Below are 25,943 nucleotides of genomic sequence, written 5' to 3'. Positions count from 1 at the left end.
TACAGTTTACATTAACAGCTGTGGTGGATCTAATGTGCTCCGTTCATAGTAGTTTTTGAAACACGTGATCCATAAAGGATAACTAATAATATCCTGTTTTGTGAAAGGCAGAGTGTAAAAAAATAAAAAATAAAAAAACGAACTAAATGAAACAATAATGTCAATGAAAAACAAAGTAAAATTCATAACACATTCTGCTTCATATAGCTATGGTAGACAAGTTTATTTAGCCAACCACAAACCGCAGCCTCAGTATGAGCAACGGATCAAAACAGGGAGGAGGAAAATTATGGAGATGAGTGAAAACAAGAAAAAAGAGAAAAGGCTTGGTGGCCTTTTTTTTTCCAGTGAAGTTATAAATGTCCATCAAAATGATATAAATTGACCAACATTTCTTGTGTTATATAAATCTGTTGCACCTGCTTTTGTTCTATAAGGTAAAATATACCTAAAAGTTGGTGCAAGCAGGCTTTGCACCAACTTTGTAATAAAGTAATAGAGTCCAGTAGCACTCTATTTCCAGTCCTTTCAATGAAAAAAGACACTATAACTTGCTGCAGTTTGGGTAAAATTATCAAGTTTAATACCTTTTTTTAAAAAAAAATTCTGAAATAATATTGCTGCATTGAATAAAAATAGATGTTAGTTTGTATACGCTGTCAATTTACTGGCCAAGAAAACTGCAACTGGTGCATCTCTACTGAAAACTGGACTACAACAAAAAGTCAAAGCAACATGTTTTTTGATAGGCTTGATGGTTAATCTGTGACAGCACATTAAGAGACCCTTTCCCATTAGTATTTGCCAGTGTATCTGGGGTAATGTCAGTAAATGTGAGCAGAACAAGAAGCCTTGCTTCTTAAATGCCATGTGAAGAATGTGGGGAATGTATAATAGCCCATATTTGTCCATGAGGCACCGCTGCCTTTATCAGTCAGGTAAGCACATGTTTAATCAGTGCTGGAAAGACCCCTGAAAAAAAGCCATGACTCTGGGATTCTGTTGCAGAGTTGACTCACTCCCACAGCCACTATCATATCTAGGCCACTGCTGGTAGGAGTCACGTCTGCAACTGACACACTCTTGTTTCTGAACAACAAACAATGCTAAACAGAGTGCCGTTGCCATGGAGAACAGTCATGGTGTTTTTGTGGTGACATTGTTGGTTTCGTGCCTCTCAATCAGGAAGACACTCTGACTGGGCAAGACCGATCTAGTCGTGATACTTGCCGTTATCCTTTGAAGGAGAGCTGGATTTCCTGCTCTTTTTACCTCTTTGGTTCACACACCTCCTTAAAATGTGATTAATATGGGAGACAACAGGGGAGGTAGATAAAAGCACTCCCGTATCCCTCCATGTTATGATTTTAGCGCAATACAATTTATTTGTAGACTTTCTTTCTTAATGAATTTATTGCTTCACATAGTTTTGAAGATATCAGCAGCACAATTATTATTATGTGGGTCAGTGGCTGATTTGGACACGGAGTTTAGCCACATGGTGTCCAGTAAGCAGCTGACTAGCACGCCATTTGCCGTCAGTGTGACGGTGGTGGTCAGAGGAGGATGGCCGAACAGGAGCTAAACTGTGAATGCACTCTGCCTCAGATCAGGAAGTGGAAGAAGAATGTCATGTGTACATGTGCTGAGACTTTGTTTCGTGTGTTTGTTTCTCTGTGTGGTTGCATGTGTGCACGCGTGAGTTTGAGTATAGCTAGGTTATAGCTGTAAGTGCAAGCACATTTATGTGCATAGGTTTTGTTTGTTTATTGTGTGTGTTATGAAACTGCCTATCACCGTCTGGTGTGTGTGTTTATTTACTTATTTATTTATTTATGTAGTTTTTAATTTATGGCCCTGTTGGCTTTTGCAGTAAATCTCTGCAGGATTGTGATGGATTCATGCCTACTTGTCCCCCCCACACAGAATGCCTCTGTACTCAGACCTATTAACATCACATAATCGATGGAATGGATGCTAAATAACAGTCTAGAAGTTTCTACATATCGTCCGTGCAGCTGCAACGTACATGCAGACTTTGGAAATGACTACTTCTTTGGCCTTCTTCTCTCCCCACTGCACAATATATAATAAATGCTGCTACTGGGAATCTAGAATGAAATGTATAGTTTATACTTGTGTAAAGTAAAAGTCGTAACATTACTACTAAGCTGCTCCTACGTGATTTCAAGTGAATGTGACACAGAGTGAGACAACAAATTCATAAACTGTGGACGCATGAATAATCGTAAAAAATTTCTTTACTTGTCATCAAAAGTTATTAATAAATGATCTGTTGCATAGATCTCGTTTCCCCTTCATTTCCATTGGATAAATGACTTCATTCCTGTGACCGCCAAGTCTGAGGACTGGTGTCGTGTCAAAGGCTGATGATTGGTCCACCTGTTGTAGCGCACCCGTGGGATTTACTCTGCACCTCGTTTGTTTGTGTGAACTAGTTCAGTGGTGTGTTTTCATGCCCTCCTTTTAATTTTTTTTTTTGTGTGTGTGTTTGTGTACATTTTTCTCATACGTCAATGCTTGTGTGCATCTGGGAATATTGCTAAAAATCAAATGTGGCAAATGTGTGTTAAGTGCCTGTGTGTGCATCACTTTGCAAATGTAGTGTGTGTGTGTACACAGTTATCTATAGCTCTGCTTTCTAGCCCAGCCACTTATAGCTGTGCCCCATGTTCCTCTATCATATGATAACAATCAACAGTCAGCTACTCTCTCTCTGTGACACCTCTGCTCGCCTCCTCACAGCACCAACGCTTCCCACTGCTCTGTCTCACTCTGTGTCTGCAGCCATGTGACCCCTCTTAACCTCTGTTTACTAAAATAGCAATAAGCAGCAGTCGATGGGAACTTTATTTTCCTCCCTTCAATAAAAGCCAGATCCTTGTTAGAGCAAGCTAATAGACAGATATCAACGTCACTGCCCGGAAGTAGGGTCACGGCACAGAGATCGAGCATCCTGGTGGAAATGGGGGTGACTGACCAGGGCTTGTTTTCACTAGACGCTGACCAGCAGTAGGACAAAAGAAGTAGAGCAAGGGATCAGGGCCTGTTGCAGTAAATACCCCCACCCCTCCCTGTGGCCTGTGGAATTGACAGAAACAGTGACTCAGGCAAAGAATGGACAGAAATTGATTTTCTGCAGAAAGGTTAAATGTGCAGCAGTAGAAGCTGTTTTTGTTTTGGCTTCTTTTGCTACTTCATTGTTTGGGTCTTCTTTGTGAGGCAGAAGTCAATAACGATGCAAATAATTGGTGGTCAACATGCTTTTAAAGCCCCCCCCCCCCCCCCCCCCATTTAAAAAGCTTTCGGTCTATAAGAATATAAGGTAAATGCCTCAACTTATCGTCTTGCCATCATCTTACAGACAGAATGGACAAAATAAAATGCACGGCTGTGGATGGTGTCTGTACGACCAGGGAGCACAATTTGTCATGCAAGTACATTATGAAAGAACCGTGTCTCCTATTCCCTCCAATGTTCTCACACACAGAGCAGACAACACAACCTCTTGTGATGCATTCCTTTGTGACGTCAAACTTGCTGCCTCTGGGCTACGAGGCACAGCACAGGATGTCTGAACAAAAGAGACGGAGAGAAGGAGGGCGAGAGTCAGTTATATATCTGGGAAATGATAAAAATTCATATATTTGTGGATAAAGAAAACAGAGGGAGGAGAAAATAGATTTTTCAGTGAAGTCGAGTTGGGGAAAAAAAAGGAAAGAGAGCCGAGCCTAGAGAGTCGGAAAGTGACTGCAAATAGTTGGAGTCTTACTTCCCTATAATAAGTGAAATTCTTTGCTGCTTCTCCTCCCTGAGTTTGACAGCCAGCCTTGCCCTAAGCGATGCCCACTCTGCCAGCAAAGGGGAAGAGAGGCACGGCTGCCGATCTCACTGAGACATGTGATACAGAGTCACACTGCAGCGACAGAAATCCTCAGCTTTATATTCTGCTTTCATAGAAACCTGCCTGGCGAGGCTTTTAGTGCTGCAAGATTTCCTGACACTGACTGGTTAACAAAATATAGAACTTATTGCATTTTATACTTTGACTTTGCTTAGAGTTTCATACAATCCCAGTATGCACAGTTCTGGTAATGTGTAGGTCAAAAGCTGTGCATTACTGAGTGTTTTACATGTTATTTTAGTTATACTCCATGCAATTATACTGCATGTTATAATTGCATTCGAATGCACAGTTAGAACCTGCCACACATTTAATAGAGTTGCTTTCTTATGATTGAGCACCTTCTTCCCTGCCTAAAGCGTAAATATACGCATGTATTCATGCATGTAGAAAATATATTATCCTCATGCTGACAATACTGAAGATATATGCTAGGGCTGGGCTATATCATACCGTTCACGGTAATACCGGTGTAATGTTGGGCAACGATAGGAAAATGAAATATCGCGATAGAATATCGGTAAAACGCGCATGCGCAGTGCCATAGTTTAAATACGCACATGTCGGCGACGCAGAATGAGAAGAGCGAAAGCGGATCGTTGAATGAAACTGATGAACCAGAATTGGTTTGTAAAAATGCTGCAACTTCAGTGTTGTGAACTGGTTTGGCTTTCATCCGTCAGATACACAACAAAGCACTTGCATTAATAAAGTTGAGGAGTTGTAAAGTATTTTGTCTAGTGTCAATTATATCGTCAGTTATTGTTATTGCAAATTTTCAAATGTATATCGTGATAAATATTTTTGGTCATATCGCCCTGCCCTAATATATGCACACATACACTAGTCATTATAAGCACACAGGCATTAACAATAAGGACAGTTTTCTACCAACATTGTCAGGTGTGCATAAATCTAAAGTAAAAAAGAACTTATGTGAAACAGAGAACTAAAAGATCTTTAGACCATTACATTATGTTCATATTAAAGAAAGCCAAAGTTTCAGATAATTTATCAAACAAAATGTCATTGAAGCAATTCACTGGACATTTTAGGCTTTAAAAATTAGAGCCCAGTGAAATGGGTGTTTTTAGGTTCTGTACAAATACCGATTGTAACAAAGTGGCCTTTTGCAGCTGGAGATGAAGGCTGAGGCAGAGTACTTTGGAAACAAGAGGTGTTTATTTGTCCACATATAATATAACTCCGTGGATAATGAATGCCAGGTCAAGCCTTGAAGCAGCAGCACAAATCAGTGTCTAATGACAAATGGCAGCCTTAAATTATCTCAGCTATTATAGGACTAAACCATTATTTACTCACAGGTGAGTTTACCTTAGTTTACCTCAATTCCACCATCTATATACAACACACACACTTTAATAAATAAGCATATACATTTGACCATTTTCTAATAATAATTAAGTATTTTATATTTTAACCTTACACCTTAGCATCATTATAAAAATACCTAAAACCCATGTACAGAAATTCCCCACATCGCCCAGAACCTTTAACACCAATGCTCCGATATTTTGATATGTCAGCCGATATGTATGTATGTAGACGCAATATAAACAGGCTATATGAACAGAACTGTGATAAATGCAATAAGGAACAGTAGTGCTGCCTTATATTAAATAAATCAATGTTGGATTGACAGGAAAGTGTATTACCTTATTTACTTGAGAGGACAAAAACAGGAACCCACTGGAAGCTTCCTCTGTTGTATCAAATTACAACTGACCAAATCAAAGATAAGATTTTTTAATAGAGCTCGAGAAATTTATCAGCGCGCCGACATTACTGCCAGTCTGGTATTATCGGCTGCTATTAGCTTTTTGCCAAACTATCAGTATCAGCATTTGCAACAGTTGAAAAGCAAAAATTAAAAAAAGTAAAATGCTTAAATTATGAGCATTAATGTTGCTCAGTTTTCCTAACAGAGGGCACGTTGCCACTTCCCTGTTGGTTGCACTCGTGTTTGGAAACACAGCAATCATCTGACCAGAGTTGGGCACAGCATAAATGAGTAAATAAACAACTACACACGATAAATGTCAGGGAAATCTGTTTATTTTTTGTGTGTCTGAAATGGGGAAAAAAAGATCATATTTTTAAAGCACAAAATATCGGAACAGGTCCTATTTCTCTTGAGTATTATTTAAATTCTAAAACGTTCAATAATCTACTTTGGCTCTCTTTAATATGAACACTGTAATGCTATATGTAGCCAGTAAGGAAAAACATAAGATTACATCTTTTAAAGAGCTGTTTAGACTTATAGCTGTGGGTTCTGCTTGCTTTGAACATACTTGTAGCTCAGCAGTCAGATGGCGGTCTGCAGGCGCCAGATAAGAGGCTGGAAAAATCAGTGTCACTAATGAAAATAGAATACAGGAATAAGCTTTACTTGCAATATTGCAGTAATATTTTTTTGTTTGTGCAGTTGAGATGGGTGCACACTGTGAGCTCTTGTGATGCCCTTCTGTGTGGAAGGGCAGCAAGATGAAAGACGTTTCTTTTTTGAGTTTGAGTTGTTGAGTTTATGCAAATAAATATCTTGCGATGGCATTTTTAAATGCCGCCCTTCATCTAATAGGCTGAAGGAGATATTTTTTATCATTCCTTTCTGCACCTTTTAAAACTGATACACATCAGGCAAATGCACCAGCATAAAAGAAATGGGTGTTTGAATTGAATCGAAAATACATTTTACTGCAACTATTAAGACCTTGCTCATTTATAAATTATTATTTTCAGAAGTCTCTGTGGGATAAGTGATTCTAACAGGGTATCGCAATATTAACCATGCATTCAGGCCCTCTATACAGTGAGTAGTGAGTGATTTCAGAAAATGTAAGTCATTCTGAATTTGGCAATAAGAAGCTGCATAAAATGCAGTAAATATAAAATAAGCCAATAATTATTTCTATAGGTAACATTTTTATTAGTTAAGTATCAAAGTGAAGTGGCTGTAGCTAACGTTAGCTGGTTATACAGAACAATTTTGTATTTTTAATGTATTTGGCTGTGTGATAACCCATTTAGTAGTTGCCCGAGGTTTAACAGTTAAAGCGGTTTGATATTGTTTAAAGTGTATATCATTAACTGTTATTAAAACAGTTTATATAGTATATAATTGCTGCTCCTTTAGCTAACAGGAGCTAGCTGGCTAAATTTGAGAATAGTTATTGAGCTAGCTTAAGAAATGCGGTGGTGATTTTGCTAACAGGCTAGTTTGAGGATAAAAAAATTAATGGAGGGAATGATTTAAAAACAGAAAGGCTGGAAGACTTTTAATTTGGGTATCATAATAGCTCCTAAAAGAAATACTTCTTTATTGGAGTCACCGAACACATTTGTTTTAGAAATGGTGCTTCCTCTATATATTTCCTCATGTGGCCAACATGTCGAGCCAGTTCACTGACAGCACAGCTCAGTTCAGCTGAGGGTGGAGACAGAGTCTGGCCCAGCTCCCAATCGTGCACAGGTCAGCTTGACGTGCTAATGTATTATAAAGCGTATTGTATACGCTGCCAATCACCTACCACTGCCAGTCTAACTAGGCAGAGGTTTATGTAGTTCCATCGATTGGTCAAATTGAAGCAAATTATGTTTGTCGACTTGAATTTTAGAGGCCTAAAATAAGAGGAAGAGGAAGTGAAAAAGAAACTGACAATGTGTGAATGTGTGTATTGAAGACATTGCTCAGTTTAGTGTGACGTTTATTTTTTCCTGCTACTAGCAAGACAAGTGCAGTATGCATCTCTGCAGTGATGCATTTCAATGACTTTTAACCAAAACACATTTCTCGACTTGCATAGTAAACATTTTTATTAATTTGTCTCCCCCCCACCCCCACCCTTTCCTTTCTACCTACCATCTACACCGTCTTCCTGAAGTTCTTCTGGCTGAGCCCATAGAAAATGAATGTATGGAGGGGTTGACGTTGAAGATTACAGACTTTGGCCTGGCAAGAGAATGGCACAAGACCACAAAGATGAGCACCGCTGGCACCTATGCCTGGATGGCCCCGGAAGTCATCAAGTCCTCCACGTTCTCCAAAGGCAGTGATGTCTGGAGGTAAGTCTGTGAATGTGTGTCCTTATAAACGGTTTGTTATTAAAAGACTGTTGTGGCCTGGGAAAAGAGATGATGTAATTCTCAACACCTTACAAGAATAGTTTTACATTTGAGCAAATATGATTCTTTCCTTTCTTGCAGACGTTAAATTAACAAAAGATTGTCTGCCGCCATTGCCTTCGCCATCCAGCCTACTCACACAAAACAAAAAATGAAAAAGTGATTTATTTACTACAAAAAGTTCACCTTTTTCATACAGTGTCACAGTCTCTTCTGCATTTTGCAATCAGTCATTGTCAGGCTTGTTTCTCTAGTTTCCCTGCGCGAAACAGTGAAAGGGCAGGGAGGAGCACATCAGGGAAGGGAGTAGCTGAGGAGAGGATGGTGTTACTGGAGTTGATGACTCCCACAACTTGTTGGCCAACTTAAAGTGCAAGAAAAACTTCTTGACAAGTGTTGTTTTGTCTAAAACTAAAGGTGAAGAGTAACACCCATCCTCCCAAAGCACCCAGTCTAGGGGAAACCACTCTCACTCATATATATGTATATATAAAGGAAGGCCTGAAGGCTATTAGCTTACCTTAGCAATAAAGGAGAACAGGATAGGGAAGCGCCCAGCCTTGCTTTGTGGAAAGTTTATAACATCCACCCACCACCATGGCTAAAGCTTATTGTTAATTAATTGGCATTGTTCCAGGCTAGCCGTTTCCGCTTTTACAGCCTTCATGCCAAGCTTAGCTAATGAATCTTCAAGTAAGCTTCAGCAAGACATTTACCGGTAAAAGGAAAGGGAGGTTTAAGGAGACTTTAGATATCTCAAAATCCTTAATTGTTAGCAGTTTAATCATCAGCAAGGTGACTTTACTGAAGGAGCTCATATATGTCCGCGTTTTCTGTTGGCATTGGTATTGTTGAAAAATTTGAAATTGGTCTTTTGAAGCTTTGTGTGTATGTAGACTTGTCGTCCAAAGGACAAAGTGATGGGTTAGAATTAGAGGGTGAAAGAACAGAGAAGTGATAGTGGGAGACTCTGTGATGAAGAGATGGAGGGACAGAGTGATGGATTGCAGCAAGGCTGCCACGACCATGTGATGGCGTCTCTTCAAAAAGCTGCTCTGTGCTTTGTTGTGGGACATGTGTGCTGCACACTGTCCCATTGTCTCCAGTATAGACGGAGAAGGAGGCCACACACCCGACCTAACCGCAGCCCTTTATCTGGGAATAGCTTTGTGTGTGTGTGTGTGTGTGTGTGTGTGTGTGTGTGTGTGTGTGTGTGTGTGTGTGTGTGTGTGTGCGTGTGTGCGTGTGTGTGTGTGTGTGTGTGTGTGTGTGTGTGTGTGTCTGGCCACATCTACACAGAGTCCCTTGATTATGGCTTGTGGTTTTATAATAATGCCTTAAACAACTGTGTGATTTGTTGAGAGGGGATTTGTGATTGAAGTGCACAGTACACGAATTTGCATTTGGAATAAGGCAGCAGGGATGTTTTCACTGAGCAACAGATAAAACTATATAAAAAAAGCATGATAACTCTAATGTGCCGTGGTTTAATTGTAATCCTATAGATGTGAACTTTTACAAACAGATCCTATATGAAACCAGCTCAGCAGGCAGTTTTCATAGCCTTTGTCCATCAACTGCAAACCCACACAAAGTGAAATTTCACTGCAGAATCTGGAAACTGGTGAAACGAGCAAACAGGCAGGCAGCCCCGCTCTGAAGAAATGAAGGCTAATCTTTGTTTTTGTATTCGCTCTGATCTGTCCACGGCCGCTCGTCTCCAAAGCCACCATGCGCAGATGACGACCGCTTCGGGGCGAGCCGGCGAGCGGCGTTTCTGCATAGTCACAGTGTGTGGAAGTTGTAATTAAAGAACTAAATAAAAAAAGGCTGCGGCCTGCGCTCTCCACTTAGTGAGCCTCCAGTGTGTGTTCAGTCAGGTCCGGGCGAGGGCTAATTGACAGTGTGGGAGATCCAAGTCCTACGCCACACTTCATCTTCTTAGGACACAGGGCTGATCCCATTGTGTGGGCTCAAAAGTCCTGTGTGTGTGTGTGTGTGTGTGTGTGTCTTTGTGTACTTGTGTTTGTGCAAGTTTTGCATGCATGAGTTCACAGTGCTATGTAAGCACGTGTTTCATCAAGCAGAAATATTCCACTGCACAAAGACCTCTTGGTTCTCTGTCACCGCTGTCATAGAGAAGGTATAAAAGATAATCTTTGCTGTACAAAGCATGGATTGGAATGAAAGATGACCCGGATTTAAAAGTTATCTTCTTACCTTCTTTCCTGAAACGTGAATTAAAACAGAATTCACTGATTTGCAAGTCATTGTATACTGAATTGGTATTGAATTCTTGAAACTGAAACATATTTTAATCAATTATTCTTTAAATAATTTTGTTTTCTCAGAAGGTGTGTTGATTTTATCCACCGCTGATCGAAATAGCTCAATTATACCACTTTATCCACAACACCGTTTACATGCTCCTCCTTCACTTCTCTTCCTGTCTACTCCAGGCTGCAGCAGGGAGTAGCTTGTCTGGATACACGAGATTAAAATGTCTTTAATGCTGAATGTTCATATCCCACTTAGTGTAAGTCTAGCTCAACTTGTAGAACAGCTCATTAACTCATCGGAAGAGCAGTGAAAAGTTCCCCGCCTGCTGTTTGGGTTCTCTGGTTATCTCTGCTTGCTCCTTTCTGAAGTCCATAGATGCATGTTTGATAAACTGCTGGTTCTAAATTGGCCGTAGGCAGGAATGTGTTACCCCTGAACAGGTTGTCAGTCTGCCTTTTACCTCATGAATAGACTCCAAACTCACAGTGACATTAGTTGTTTGGTCTCCTCATGTCATCACTGCGAGTAAGATTACAACATTCCTCCCCCAAAAGTCCAGCAGTTGGTTTCGTCAGTTCCCAGGCATTTACAGACTGTTGTTAAAAGAAGAGGATATGTGGCACAGTGGGAAACATGGCTCTGTCCCAACTCAAATTCAACATAAAATCCTAAAAACGATGTTTTTTTTTCTTAAATTAGTGTATTTTCTCTTTTCTGGGTTTATGAGATTTGCAAATCACTCCATTCTGTATTATATTTATATTTTACACACCATGTCAACGGTTTTGAAGTTGAGGTTGCACATAAAAAACAGTCCATTTACACCCTAGCTGTGAGTTTTTTAATCTTCTTCTTCTTGTTTCGATCATTGTTCGCTATCACTGTTAAATAAATGAAATGTAGTTTGCATTAACAGCTTCCTGATAGAAAAACATCCTCACATGGCGCTTGGGGGGAAACAAAATAATTTTCTTTCTAACACACAAGCCTAGAGGTTTTGTTTGCTGTTTAAATGCGACGGTATTTTGGTTGATATCACATAGAAATGTAAATATAAGTGGTATATGCAGCGTAAACATAATGTAATGACGTGTTCCAACATCCTGTGTCTAATTTTGGCTCGAGCTCACTGTGTCGTGCCTCGTTGTCTGGCTTGTTTCCCCTCCAGCTATGGTGTTCTGCTGTGGGAGCTGCTAACAGGAGAGGCACCCTACAGAGGGATCGATGGACTCGCCGTCGCCTATGGAGTCGCCGTCAACAAGCTCACCCTGCCCATCCCTTCCACGTGCCCCGAACCTTTTGCGCAGCTCATGTCAGGTGGTACACTCCTGCAGAAATGTAACGATTCAGTGGTGTGACAGGACTTTAGCGTGACATCAGGTTGCTGTCCCGAGCACGCGTTCGTTTTCCATTTCCCCAAATCCCTGCATGTTGTCAATAACGTGGCCATTGAGAGGAAGCGTTTTATGCAGAAGCCATCTTATGCAATACATTTGTGCCCATTTATCTTCTGTTTTTTAGTTTTAAAGAAAGAAGAAATGCCACCTGGGTGCTTGCTGTCAAGCTAACAGCTGGTCCAGAAAAGTAGACACTTGGATTCCCTTTCCCTTGATGTCAGTTTGTCGTTTTTTTGTTTTTTCCCAAGTCAGGATCAGTGCACAAAACAACCAGTAGCTACCTCAGAGGATTAATTAATTATCGGATTGGTTTTTGATCTTCTTGTAATGCCTAAAGTTTAGAAGCAAATTATGCAAAACTCCCCACAGCAAGTTAATTAAGCATGACACTTTGAATAAGTGATCAGCTTGACTCGCACAAAATGCCTGAAACATGTGTAAATAAAAATTAGAGGCTTTGCAGGTTACTTGTTCAATATTACATGTAATAAGTGCAAAGATATACGCCTCATGTAGTTATCTGACCTAATTTTAAGTCTTTAAATCTCAGGTGACGGCATTCAGTTGGATGATGAAATTCTCCTGTTTTTTTTCATTTTGTCTGAGGATTAAAATTAATGAATGAGGGACTTTCAGGTCCCTTGATTTTAAGAAAATGCTCAAAAGACGTGAAGCTGTCCTAGAAATTAGTAAATTTGTCCTTTTATTGTCAGTTAAAGTAACCTCCGATCTTTTCCCCCAACCGTAACGCTTCTAATCGCTCCGTATTTCTGATTGGTCCATTACTTCTGGACAGCCACATATGCACGTCACTTTGGTGTAGCACTAATTGCATCCCTGTGACTCACTGTATCCCCTGTATGTGTGACAGAGTGCTGGGACCAGGACCCCCATCGCAGACCCAATTTCAGTTCCATCCTGGCCCAGCTGATGGCCTTGGAGCAGCAGGTGAAGGAAGAGATGCCGCAGGATTCGTTCCACTCCTTGCAGGAGGACTGGAAACTGGAGATCCAGGACATGTTTGATGAACTCCGGGCTAAAGAGAAGGTAAGAGGCCCTCAACTCTGAATCACTAAGCCATGCCCTTGCCAGGGCTAGCTTCTGATTATAATAACAACTTGATGGTACTGATATTAAAATGAAGTCATCCACAAAGCCCACTCCTGACATTTAACTGAACATGTTTCATTAACCACATGATCCGGGTTAATGTTCATGTTGACATTTCTGTGCAGTTTTTTATTTTAATGTGTTTCGTTGATTTATTATGGTTCAACACACCATCAGCTGGAGATTTATTCTGGCTCCGAATTGGTCTTTTGGGGGCAGTAAGTTTGTTACTTCACTCAGTGAGTTTAAATACTTGGAGTCAACCAGCCAAAGGAATGGACGCTGCAAAAGTGGGATGAAAAAGAGAGAGCAGGCAGGGTGGAGTGGGTGGAGACGAGTGTCGGCAGTGATTTGTGACAAAGGGATGGCAGCAAGAGTGAAAAAGAAGGTTTGCAACGTGGTAGTGAGACCCGCTGTGGCATGTGGTTCGGGGACAGTGGCGCTGACAAAACGACAGGAGCGAGAGCTGGAGGTGGCTGGTTGAAGATGTTAGGATTTTAATTCAGAGCGACCAGAAGGGACAAGATTAGAAAGAAGTACATCAGATGGACAACTCACGTTGAGATGGTTTGGAAATGTGCAGAGGAGAGATAGTGGATGTACTCCACAATGAATGTTGAAGGGTGGAGCTGTCAGGCCTACAAGCACAGCCTCATCATAGGTGGGCTTTTCATCCTCTCTGCTTGAGCACATCCCACAGCTCAGGACGACCAAAGTCCTCAACAATATTGTATGTTTCAGGGGTTTCTGGAAAAGTACCCTAACTCTAAGAGCCCCAGCAGCTGAGGTGTCTTGCCAGTAGGGATGCACCGATACCGATACTGGTATCGGGTATCGGGGCCGATACTGTAAAATGTGTGTGTACTCATACTCATAAAAGTTAACCGATACCATGAACCGATACCAACTTATTTCATTAATCAGAGGGTGGCTGGTCATTTCTGTTGTAGTTTTTTAGATTGGCCACTAGGGGGCCAATTATTATTTTATTTATTATTTATTTTATAATAATTATTTTGTTTGTTTGTTTACAATATGGACACTCTGTAATAATTTAAAAGTTTAATTTATTCACAAACCTAATTTGTATTTATTTTATTCCAAACAGAAGTGTTTATTTATTATTCTGAAAGCTCGAGACAGTGCCAATAGTTCAGTGATATTTTGTTAAATTACAATGTGGAGACTCTGCAATAATTTAACAGAAGTGCTTATTTTTCACTTGAAATTTTTTTGTGGTCATTTTTATTAAGATTTTATTTTTTATCGGCAGAGAATATGATAAAACCTGTCTTCCAATTAATTGTATTTGTGTGTGTGTGTGTGTGTGGTAGAAGTATCGTTTTTTTGTACTCTGTATTGGCAAGTGCTCAGATCCAAGTATCGGTATCGTATCGGTTTGAAAAAATTGGTATCGTTGCATCCCTACTTGCCAGTCTTTGTTATTCTCCCATATTTCTGTGGCCTGGGGGTCACCGAGCCCCTCTAGCCGTGTTCTTAGCAGCACAGTATTTAACAGAGTATTTAGTGTAGTATCCCTGGAGGAGAAACCCATCAAATAAAATGTCAAAGAGCAGCTGTGAGTCATCATGCATAATAATAGCTTTCACTGCTACCAATTTTCTCAGAATTTTTTTTCATTAAACTGTAAATTTGCATAACCTCAGTCACACACACGAGACCTGCTGATATTAATTCGCTTCTAAATACTTTCTTTCACTTGGCTTTTCGCCATCCATCAGGAGCTGCGATGCCGTGAAGAGGAGCTAAAGCGAGCAGCTCTGGAGCAGAAATCTCACGAAGAGTTCCTGCGGCAGCGTGAGCAACAGCTGGCCCAGTGGGAGCAGGATGTGTTCGAGCGTGAGCTCAGCCTCCTCATCCTCCACTTGAACCAGAACCAGGAGAAACCTAATGTCAAGAAGAGGAAGGGCACCTTCAAAAAGCACAAACTCAAGTCCAAGAACGGCGAGAAGATCAGCATGCCCCAAGGTGCGTCGGCTTATATCCGTCTATCCATCTTATCTGACTTTGATTTGTTCTGTCTGAGATCAGACTCGATTTCTTGGTCAGAGTCTCAACAAGCAAAAAATAACAAGAGTCCAAAAAAAAAACACATGCAAGAGAGCAGTGAGAAGGAAGTGAGGGAGAGTTTTTGTGGCACGACTGGTATTTTTGTAGCACGGCTCCTTGGAAAATTGCTATCAGGGCTGAGCTCATGTAAAGATTGACATTTTAAAAGAGAGGTTGCAGACAGGTGCAGTTTTGCGCTATTATAAAAAACTTTAAATCTTTTTTTCCAGCAGCTCCCCTCCCCATCTAAAAATAAATAAATAAATAATTTAAAGGTGGATCACAGGTCTGACTTGCTGATATCTACTCTGACCAGGATTCGCTTTGCCCTCCTCTTTTTCTTCTCTTACTCACCTGACTGCCGTTTCTTGTCCTGAGCTATCACAAAGTCACACAGTCTGCAGCAGTTCACATCAAGTGTTTCAAAGCATGTATTTTGGGCTGAGCAAGCATGCATAAATGCGCGCTGTGTATGTGTGTGTTGTGGTCAGGCCTTTCCCAGCAGCAGCAGGGCGGTGATGTGGTGGTAGTGGTGGGGGGTTGATGAGAGGGGAGAGTGAGCCAACCACGCCTCGACACTTCCTGTCCATAGACAGACTGCTGGCTGGCCTCTCTCACTTTCTTGCTCTCACTCTGTGCCTCTCTCTCCCTCTTTCTTTTTAAGCATACCTTCCTCACCCATTTTGTCTTGCTCCTTTTCCTCTTTAGCTCCCTGGCCACTGTTTTTATTTTCCTTCTTACAGTATGTGCCTGAATCCCTTTCTCTTTATTTCCCCTTTTCCCACCAATATTATTATTGTCTTTTTCTCCATCCTATATTAAACTTGCACTTTATACCCTGCAGTAACATATATATTGTGGGTTTTTTGGAAGGGGTTCAGTAGCTGGAACCTACTTATGTGTCCTTTTTGGGATATTTTTTTCCCCACATACACACATATTCAAAAATATCTGAGAAAGTAAAGCATGGGATACTTTGTAACTGTGTTAAAACACAAAAGTAAGAAATCTAAATCATAACATTTCAGAAATATAAAATCTTAACATAATCTTCACTAAGGAAGACTCGTTAAACTTTGCATATATGGCTTTTTAACAGATAGGCAGCCTTAGCAAGTTGAGCACTAGCAAGATTGGTGACTGATTTGCAATAATTTAGATAAATGTGAAATTTTTGGGATAGTAACAGTGTAAATAATCTGTCCTGCTTTTAACATATACACCTATCTTCCATGTCTATCGACAGTTACTCTGCGTAAAATCACTACTTTTGCTAACTAGCTAAAGCTAGCTGCCTCATGTGCTAAATTAGCTAGCTAGTTTAACCTCTATTAGCATAGCAACATGCATTAGCAAACTTTAGCAAACAGTAGCAGTTCCTTTCTGACACCACATGTAGGTCTTTCATTAATTTTAAAGTTTATCTATAGAAGAGAATAGTTAATCGGCCTGCAGGCCTTTCTGAGTAATATCAGTGTTGTAGTTAAACATCAGCACTTTTTAAATCTAGATAATTTGAGAACATATTTAGCAAGTTGAGTGCACAGTCCAGAAATGAAAGGGACTGAATTAAGAAACTCAAGGATAAAAGTAAGTACTGAAAATAGGAAATGGATGTTTTCAGTGTTTAATTAATCAGAACACAACATTGGTTGTGTAGTTCAGTATTAGCAGTGTTGGTGTTTATCTGCCATTATCAGCCATCGCCACTAATAGCTTCCTTAATGCTTGATACATGGAAAGAGTAAGGTCTTTCGTGAATCCTTCAATTATGTATCTGCCTGTATCAAAGCTCATCAGTGAGATTTTAAAAATAAAAATCCTGTTTGTGTTCTGCAGAGAGATTTTGATTATGAGCCATAATGTTGTAAGCACCCAAAGTAGACTTGATGTGAGCTGCGAGATTGTGATACCATATATGCCCCAGTAAAAACCACAAGTCTCTATGATATCAACCTTGTTTTTTTCCTCTCGAAAAAACTACCCTACCCACAATCCTAAATCAAAAAAGCAATGTCCCTGATTGGCGGAGGCGTAACCATGGAAATGTTTAAACCACAAATATTAGGTTGCTTAGTGAGCGGGAAAAATTCAGAAAGTGTGAGAACAGTGATTGCAGTCTCGAACAAAGCACTGTACCATATCAGTAACAAAGCTTTACACACACCACAAACTGCAAGGTGTATTAAAAGCTGTTATACAAAACTAATGAAAAGGACTCAGTTCAAGAGGGTTGGAAGTGGGATGAATAGTTCCTTCACTTTAAAAACTATTTCAACAGTCTTGTGCCTTTGCCTTTTTTGACCTTTTCCTTTTTTATTTATTTTTTATCTAGATCAAATGTTTTTATGGTCACGAGTCCTTTCATTGCTGGTTGGCTTGGTTCAACGCTGAAAACTTCAAATTGATGTGTTAACACTTGGAATTAACGTGAATTATTCGTTATTATGACAGTGTAATAACTGCAAAGAACACATGAGGAGTACTAGGATAAATACAGTTGCATTTGAAAGAACGTGGGGGAAATGCCTGTCTGTCTGCTTCTGTTCCTGTGTTTTAGAGATATGTAATGAAATACTGCTATCCCAATTTGTGTAACACTCGATTTCTACAAAAGCAAACTCTTGGCTACTTTAGAGAAATAAGGAAGCTAAAAAAATGTTGCAACCTCAAAAACAGCTGACATTTCTTGACTTTATGAATGTCTTACATCCTGTTGTGTGTCTTTCAGATTTCATCCATAAAATTACGGTGCAGGCATCCCCAGGCCTGGAGAAAAGGCGGAACTCTCCCGATTTGGGTTCGGGCTCCTCACCTTCCTTTGGACCGCGGTTCCGCGCTATCCAGCGTGAGTGCAGTCGTTTTTACGTACATATATATATGTGTATGTGGAGGTGTTTCTCAACGCGCTGAGAAAAGCAAAAGAATAACGTCTCTCACCATCTTGCATGCACACACAGACTCTGTTGCGACATTACTCGTCTCCATTTCCAAATTTACTCCTTTTATGTGCTCTCAACCACCCACTCATCTTTTTGTCTTCCCATTTCCCTGTGGGCCCCAGCTCCCTTTCTCTCTCTCCCCCTCACTGCTCTGTCTCTCTCACACACACCCTTTTCCCTTTTCAATAGTGTGTTCCAGTCCAAATATTATCTGACTTCCTTTCAGCAGCTCAGCACTTCTCAGCAGCTTTTTTTTTTTCCCGCCGCTGCCCTGCTCTGCTCCCCTGCTCTGCTCCCCTGCTGATTGCAGTTACATCGGTGCTGCAGTGGGGGGAGCTATTCAGCCATGTTTTCCAGGCACTTAAGCATCTACAGTTTTTATATGCATGTAGTGGCTACAGTGCGGTTTACTGAATTAAAAATAAGCAGGGAGGAATTCACTGCTCCAGGAGAAAAGGGTTGAGAAGGGTTGCAGCAGCGGCAGAGATCTACATCGCTCGCCTGTTTGTCGGCTTCTTAGACAAACGCCCCGAGATCTTTCCCTTCGGAGGGAAATTGTAGCCAGCAGGTCACGGAGCGTTTTAATACAACCCAAAAGGAAATTTTGTGGTGTAGCAACAGGCAATAAAAGAGACTTCACAAAACAATTACCACCGCGGGTTAACATAAAAGCACAAATTGCAGTGAAACATTTATCTATAAAGTGGTTAGTCAATCTAAAACATCTGCCAGCTTCATTTATTCATTAAGTAGCGGGCTGGTTTTCTTTACTTCCTAATGACTCTGCTTAATGGCAGTCACTAAGCCATGAGTGTGCCTGTCATTAAAATGTGTTTAGTGGATATTTATGCTTGCCCTCTCGGTAGCAAGCAGTGATTTATTGCTAGGGCCTCCCGTACTGATTTGTCTAGAGAACTGCCAAATTGATTTGCATTAGTCCACAGAGCTAGATTCCACTGTGCCATGTTTTTACTGAATAGATATGTAGAAAATTAAACTGCCTCTTATTTTTAGAGAGTTTTTGAACTCTGAGATTGTAATAGTTTGTGTTTTTAGCATCTCAGTAGGTTGGCTGTGTCATGTGTGTTGGCAGCTTATGGATACTGCTGTCATCATTTATTTATTTATTTTTTTCTATCTGCGGGGGCAGGATTAGATTTGGTTCTATTAGTCCTTTTCCTTCTTCCAGTTCCAGTACCTGAGGTACAGCAGGCTAAATTTGGATTTTTAATAGATGATCTAAATGCTACAGAGCGTGGGAATCGCCGCCACGCTGTCGTTTGCGCAAAATCAAAACATTCATAGAAGTCAGGTTATAAGGAAAGAGCATAAAGATGATTGTGTTGGCTGTGTTGCAGCAGCCCTGTAGCCTGTAACCAGCTAACGTTTGTTGTTACAATAGCATCCAGTCAGGATCACACTGACGCCTTTCAGAAGCTTCTTAAAGCATTTAAAATGTGCAACGTAGCAAAGGTTAAATATACTGTAACAATAAAACATTTTCATCTTCCAACATCTACCCGAGGCAGACGTCGTTGCCTCTGCGATCGCCATTTCCTGTGTTTTTCTCCCAAGCTGGAAAAAGGCAAAGAGCCTTTTCGGTCATATGTAGAGATGTGTCCTTTTAAAAGGCAGCAGCTCACTATTCTGATGAGTTCCTGATGTCCACAATTTTACTTTCACACCTAAAACCACCTCTATTTTCCGAATATTCCGTTATCAGCTCGGTGTCACAATGTCACCAACTTCAAGAAAAAAAATAAATGTATCATTTACTTTTACATCTAGGCTCCGTAGACCTTTGGAAGCACTGCAGAAATGTGTGCAAACACCATAAAAGGCTGGCCTTTTTGGCCTTTTTGTTTGTTAAATAAAAATATATCAGTGCGGAGGTATTTTTTTAATACGTTAACAAAATATATTTCCTGCCCGAACAACAGCATAAGCATTTCTCTTAATTTTTTTCACTGTTAATAGAAAGATTTGATCAGCGTGGGGCAGAGGAGAAAACCTGTGAGCTTTACAAAATGATGAGAAAATATATTCTATGAAAGCATGTTGATATTAATAGAGGCACACTGAAAAAGGAAAAGAGTTCAGAGAGGAAAAGGCTGGGAATGGGGAGCCACAGTGTGATCTTTATAAAATTGTAACGCCAGCACTATCATCTGCCTCCTGTGCTTGCTTTGAAAACATCGTGCTGGAGAGTGACGGGCGGTAAAGTGCATCAGCCAGGCCTCTGCCGCAGTACAGGCCAAAGGACATAATACAGCATGTCCAATCAGAGAGCATATTTACTTTTCCCATTTCTGAAGCTGAAATGAAATGGCAGCGCAAAACACTGGGGATAAAAACAGAACCACAACTCAATGGAATAAACTGACAGCTTCAAAGTTTCCACCTTGACATGTGCAGTATGTAACTGCGGTGCCCATTCCAGTTATAGCTCATCTGGCTTGTTGGGTGTTGACATGCTGAGAAGGATCCAGGCCTTAGGAAGGGTGTGATGGAGTCCATATGTTGCGAGGTGTTGTGACAGTAGAGCCCAGGCTGGCTGAAAGTTCACGCGCTGTTCACACACTTTGTGTTAGCAGCACGAGCCCGCTGGTGTGCCGCCAGTGTCTGGCAGGTGCAGTGCCAGCTTTAATCAGAAGTTTGCATTGGAGCTCACCCCCCAGATAACTTTGGCACCTTTTTTCACACTTTCTGCCCTGTGACTGTTCGGCTGTTATTGTGGTATAGGCTGTGGTCACATGATCTGTTTTAAAGTCCGCTGGAGCTTAAACTTCCATTCAATTTCAAGTTTCATGAATTGTAGCTCTAAAGTCAACTGTGTTAGAGATAGGGCTGCACGATTAATCGTTAGAAAATCGCGATCTCATTTCCAAATGACAACGATTTAAAAAAAAAAAAAAAAAAAAAAAAAGACGACAACGATTGTACCGCATTTTGATCCGGGACGTAATCTGCATGAAAACAAGCGCTCACTCTTCCTGCTCAACAAATGACAAGGGCGGAGCCTTATACCACGTGATACAGAAGCTGTGCCGTGTGATGCTAAAATTAGCAGCTAAAATTAGGGATGACGAGAAAGTGACAGGAGAAAATCCGTCCCGGTCAACCACCCAAACATCAATAACGGGAACCTTATACAGCGCTTCCCTATACCCGTCGAACTTCCGCAGGCACAAAGAAATTACGGAGGCTATCACTTATCACCTGACCAAAGATATGGCTCCATCAACACTGTGCAAAACGAGGGATTTAGGAAAATGATCAACACCCTAGACAAACGCTACACAGTGCCGTCCCGCAACTATTTTTCTATTGTTGCACTACCTGCTCTATACACGCAGTGTCGAGCAACGGTGGAGACGGAATTTCAAGCAGTACAACATTTTGCGGCAACAACAAAACGTGAGACATTTGTTGTTTTTATGTTTATTTATTGTTTTTATGTTCAGTCTCAACTGTTACGAAGTGGATGTGCAGTTAATAAGTGCAATAAATATTTATACTGGAAAAGAAAATCGTGAGAGAATCGTGATCTCAATTCTAAGCAAAAAAATCGTGATTCTCATTTTATGCAAAATCATGCAGCCCTAGTTTGAGATGCTCGTACTCACCCGATTAGAACACAACTAAGCTGATAATAAACAAGCTCATACTGATTGTATTCTCTCCCTTCTTCTTTGCAGTACCCAGTGACAACAGCAGGACTTTTGGTCTCAGCCCAGTCCGGCCCTCCCTGGATACCTCTTCTCATAAACAAGTCAACGGAGACCTCAGGTTGAGCCCTCATTGGAGGCCACAGAGCCCCAAAAGTCCCAAAAGTCCTAAAGTCCTGCGCCTTAGTCCCCAGGAAAGCAGGTACGGCAGAATGGCTTATTCCTTCTGTGTGTATGGATTTGATATGCTTAACCATCACCATGCTTAAGTTGAAATCTTTCCTGTTTTCAGCTTGTCGATGAGAGCTAAGCTCCTGAAGGCAGACAGCAATGAGAATGGAGACTCCAAGGATGACTTTGAGGAGTACCGACCCGTCACGCCAACCCCTACGCCTGCTCAGAATGGTATCCACTGCCCTTCACCACCAGCTTTACCACCTTATCTTCCAATTAGCCTCCTTTCTCATTCTCTCTGCCATGACTGTGAATTATGAATCAAAGCTAAATGAATTTTAAATACATTGAGTATTCCTCTTCTTCTATTTTGGGCTCTCCTTGTGTCTTTTTAAAACCTTTCTTTTTCCGCAGGCTCATCGGTGAAGGATAGCTCGTGGCTTCCTCTGTCTCAAGGAGACTCGGGCAGTGAGGAAGGAAGTTCTTCCCCAGCTAGCTCTCCAAGGCCTGAGAGGGGGCCTCTCGGTGGCCTGATTAACAGCACCCACCGAGCCCTGCTGGGCAGCGGCTCCCTGCTTGCCTCCATAGGACTTGGTCGCTGCCTGGATATTCCCCCAAGAGTGCCACCTCGAACTCACCCACCTTGCTTAGAGGGCCGCAGCCTCTCTGAACTTGAGATTTCTCATCCTAGGCCCCTCATTTCAGACCCTCCAGTAGTGGACGATCTCATCACCTTCTCCACCTCGGAGCCGCTCCCCAGACCCCTGTTGGATTTAGCGCTGCAATACCAAGAACTAAAGCCTTTACCCCTGACACCGCCTCCACCAAACCCTCGCGAGAGGAGCAGCCACCGGACGCCGCAGAGTCCCAGCAGTGCCTCCATGCAGCACGACAGGACCAGCCCAGGGGAGTGGACCCCCACTTACAGTTCCAGTAACGGGGAGCTGAGCAGTGACTCCTGGGAACACAGAGCTGACAGGAGGAGGAGATCCAGCCAAGGCCTGCACGCTTCTCAGCTAGGTTGGTCCAAGTTTATTTTACACAGGCAACCACCAGAAAATAAAGTTTAAAAAAAAAAGAAGATTTTTTTATTACTGTGAGAGAGAAAGTACAGAATGAACAAGCAAAAACTGGATTAAAGGAGACCTGCTATGTGCATTCTTGATTTGACTAGAGCTGTATGATTCACAGATCAAAACAGTCCTTATGACACTTAATATATAATTATATTTATCGATGTTATTTATATTTATCTTGTTTCGTATGCCGTCTTTTAGCTCCTCTCCCTTTAAGCCCCCCTTGCTTTTATCTGTTTTCTTCTGATTGGCTTGCCTTCAAAACAAAAGGCTTGAGTAGCCGGTGGGAAAGGGACCACTTGTCTAATATTGCATTAGTCCCCTTTTGCTTCAAAAATTGGCAAAGAACTGCGATGCTCTGTGTATTCTGACACCTGTTGCATTGGACCACATCTGTGTCAGTGAGCCTTGGCTGCTTGTGACCAAGTCTGGTTCACCACTGTTCCTTCCTTGGACCACTTTTCATAGATACTGACCACCGCAGATTGAGAACAGCCCACAAGAGCTGCAGTTTTGGAAGATGCTCTGACTCAGTCGTCTAACCATTACAGTTTGGCGCTTGTCAGACTCGCTCAAATCCTTAACCTTGCATACTTTTCTGTCTCTGACACATCAACTTTGAAATCAGAATGTTCACTTGCTCTCTAACATATCCAACCCACTAACAGCTGCCATGACGAAGAGATAATCCGTGTTATTCACTTCAACTGTCACTGGTCATAATTAGGGATGGGTATCGTTTAGGTTTTATCCGATACCAGTGCCAAACCGTTACTTTTGAAACTGTGCCGGTGCTTAAACGGTGCTCGAACCAGTGCTTAAAGAATGGAGAACACAAACTTTGTCCAAAAACCTCTTATGTTTTTATTTTTAGCAGTCTCTTTCTTTCTGCAAAATGATAACCAAGTTAGCCTTTTCTGTTGATACAAGATACCTCCTTTGGTTGGAACCGGTGCTTAAACAATGGAAAACACAAACTTTGTCCTAAAACCTCTCATGTTTAGCTGGGTTTTTTTTGTAAAAAGATACAAAAACTTTTGAAACGGTGCCGGTGCTTAAACGGTGCTCAAACCGGTGCTTAAAGAATGGAAAACACAAAAGTGGTCCAAAAACCTCTCATGTTCAGCTGTTTTTTTGTAAAAAGATAACAATGTTAGCCTTTTCTGCAGCTATGGGGCATATATGGTATCACTCTTGGCTGGAAGCAGTGCTTAAACAATGGAAAAAAACACAAACTTTGTCCAAAAACCTCTCATGTTTAACTGTTTTCCACTTTTTCTTTGGTCATTTTAGCCTTTTTGGCCAGGGTGAAGGGAGTATCTGCCATCAAACAAGAAGACAGCTGCATGTAGCTATGACGGTGTTTGCTAGTTCACCTTACATGCATTCATTTAATAACATGGTTAGCCTACTCAACATAAATTACACAAAAACAACATTAAGCGACTCACGCAGAGAAGAACGGCTGCTGCTGCCATCATCATCCTCATCATTTCTGCTACACTGGCAGGGCTAGGGTCCAGGACTCTCCTCTTCGGGTTTTTGGGGGATGTTGCTAACTCCGGGTCCGATAACAGGCACCACACCCACAGTAGATGTGCTCGGTGTGAGGTCTTGCAGCAAGCTATCAAATACGGCGCATTTCTCTGCTTTTAAAGAAACGCTATGATTCGCCAGGTGTTTCATCAGATTCGAGGTGTTACCTCCTTTGCACAGTATCACCTTAAAGCACTTGTTGCAGGCTGCTGAGTTTGCATCTTTTGCTGTGAAGTACAGCCAGACATTGACCGCTTCGCCTTGGCCATTTTTAATCTGTAGCTCTGCTCTAAAAGAACGTACGTACCTGGATCCGCCTACTATCCTTGGAAAGGTAAAATGATTGGCTAGAATCCAAAGTGTATGACATCTCAGGGAATAAAAAGCACTGAAATAAAGCTTTTCGGTCTGATTACTACCGTGAAATCGGTACCCATCCCTAGTCATAATGTTATACATATTCAGAAAATACAGAAAAGCATAATTGGTATTCTTTAAGTTGCTTTTCAATAAGAAGAGATAACTTGGAAGAACTGAACGTAATTTATTGGGAGAGAGAAATTAATTATTTGGCAATTAGACTCCGATGACCCATCATGGCAGAATAGAATCCCAGGAGTGATAGGATTTAGGACAGGACCCCCCGGAGTCTAGACACTGATGGTGGTGAAGATGAAGACCGAGGCTTAAGCAGAGCTCTGGCCGAGGTTTCTGAGGTGGAGATGGGGAGGAGACAGTCTGAAAGGGAGGAAAACCAAGAGCACAGATTTAAACCAGGCTGATTGGTTCCAAGAAGGCAGGCGAGAAGATGATTGGACTCAAGTAATGATGTCAGTAATCAGATGGACAGTGTGGGAAAGTGTTAGACATAAACAGAAAAGTAGCCGAACACATTATGTGATTACTCCCATATTGACCTTACGTTAAAGCTTCATTATGGGTCATGTAGGAAGCAAATTGCATCTTGTACATATTTCTGCTTGATAAAAGTGCAGTTTTTAAAGCAGTGTCTTCTCCAGATAAGTAAAATAATTTGTTTGTTGTTATAATTTAGCTGTATAATTCATCTGCATTCCTCCAAAGCACTGAGTGTGTCTACAGGACACCCTGCAATTCTGATCCAGCCTTTGCCTTGAATAATGTACCGCCTCAGTATTACAATGTTCCCTCACAGTTCCTTAGAATTATTGTGCCTTTTTATTTTTTCTTTAGCAAGATCTTTCTGGCACAACAGAGGCTTCAGTGCTGTATGAGCTTTTTCATTTACATCAAAGCTTTTTCTTCTGCCTATTTGCATATCTCAGGTAACAGCTGGCCCTTCATCCTTCACTGCTAATACTTGCGAAGCAAAGCTACCGTCCAGTCCTCTCTTGTTGCCCACCCCTTTCCAAGACAGACAGTTTTCTTTAGATAAATGGGAAACATGAGGCATCACAGCTGAGGTCGCAGCACATTCAAAATTCCCACTAATCTATTCTTGACCTCACCGGCTCGGGTAGATTGGGAATTTGGCTGAAGTTCAGCATCGCTTCTCAGGCTTGGCCAGTAGTGCCGGTAGTTAGCATTAGTATCCTTCATTATGAAATGTGTCGTGGTTTGTGTTTAAATGAATTCTTTGT

At 41.3% G+C, this 25,943-nt stretch overlaps 1 protein-coding gene and 1 long non-coding RNA gene across 2 annotated transcripts in view; both read left to right on the top strand.

Annotated features, from left to right (window-relative positions):
- Window positions 1-25,943, top strand: part of LOC146523309 (uncharacterized) — a 431,764-nt gene that overhangs the window by 95,341 nt on the left and 310,480 nt on the right. The gene's annotated exons all lie outside the window — the stretch shown is intronic.
- LOC146523315 (mitogen-activated protein kinase kinase kinase 11) overlaps window positions 1-25,943 on the top strand; it is a 55,044-nt gene that overhangs the window by 17,988 nt on the left and 11,113 nt on the right. Inside the window, exons 2-9 of the mRNA XM_085143704.1 lie at window positions 7,831-8,011; window positions 11,520-11,668; window positions 12,620-12,795; window positions 14,601-14,847; window positions 17,660-17,776; window positions 21,569-21,740; window positions 21,831-21,943; window positions 22,127-22,732. Coding sequence (XP_084999830.1) covers window positions 7,831-8,011; window positions 11,520-11,668; window positions 12,620-12,795; window positions 14,601-14,847; window positions 17,660-17,776; window positions 21,569-21,740; window positions 21,831-21,943; window positions 22,127-22,732 — 1,761 coding nt within the window. The remainder of the gene's footprint in view (window positions 1-7,830; window positions 8,012-11,519; window positions 11,669-12,619; window positions 12,796-14,600; window positions 14,848-17,659; window positions 17,777-21,568; window positions 21,741-21,830; window positions 21,944-22,126; window positions 22,733-25,943) is intronic.

The sequence above is a fragment of the Neolamprologus multifasciatus genome, chromosome 3 (assembly GCF_963576455.1).
Source record: "Neolamprologus multifasciatus chromosome 3, fNeoMul1.2, whole genome shotgun sequence".
Lineage (NCBI taxonomy): Eukaryota > Metazoa > Chordata > Actinopteri > Cichliformes > Cichlidae > Neolamprologus > Neolamprologus multifasciatus.
Note: the sequence above shows the minus strand (reverse complement) of the source record. Positions and strands in the feature narration are given on the sequence as shown.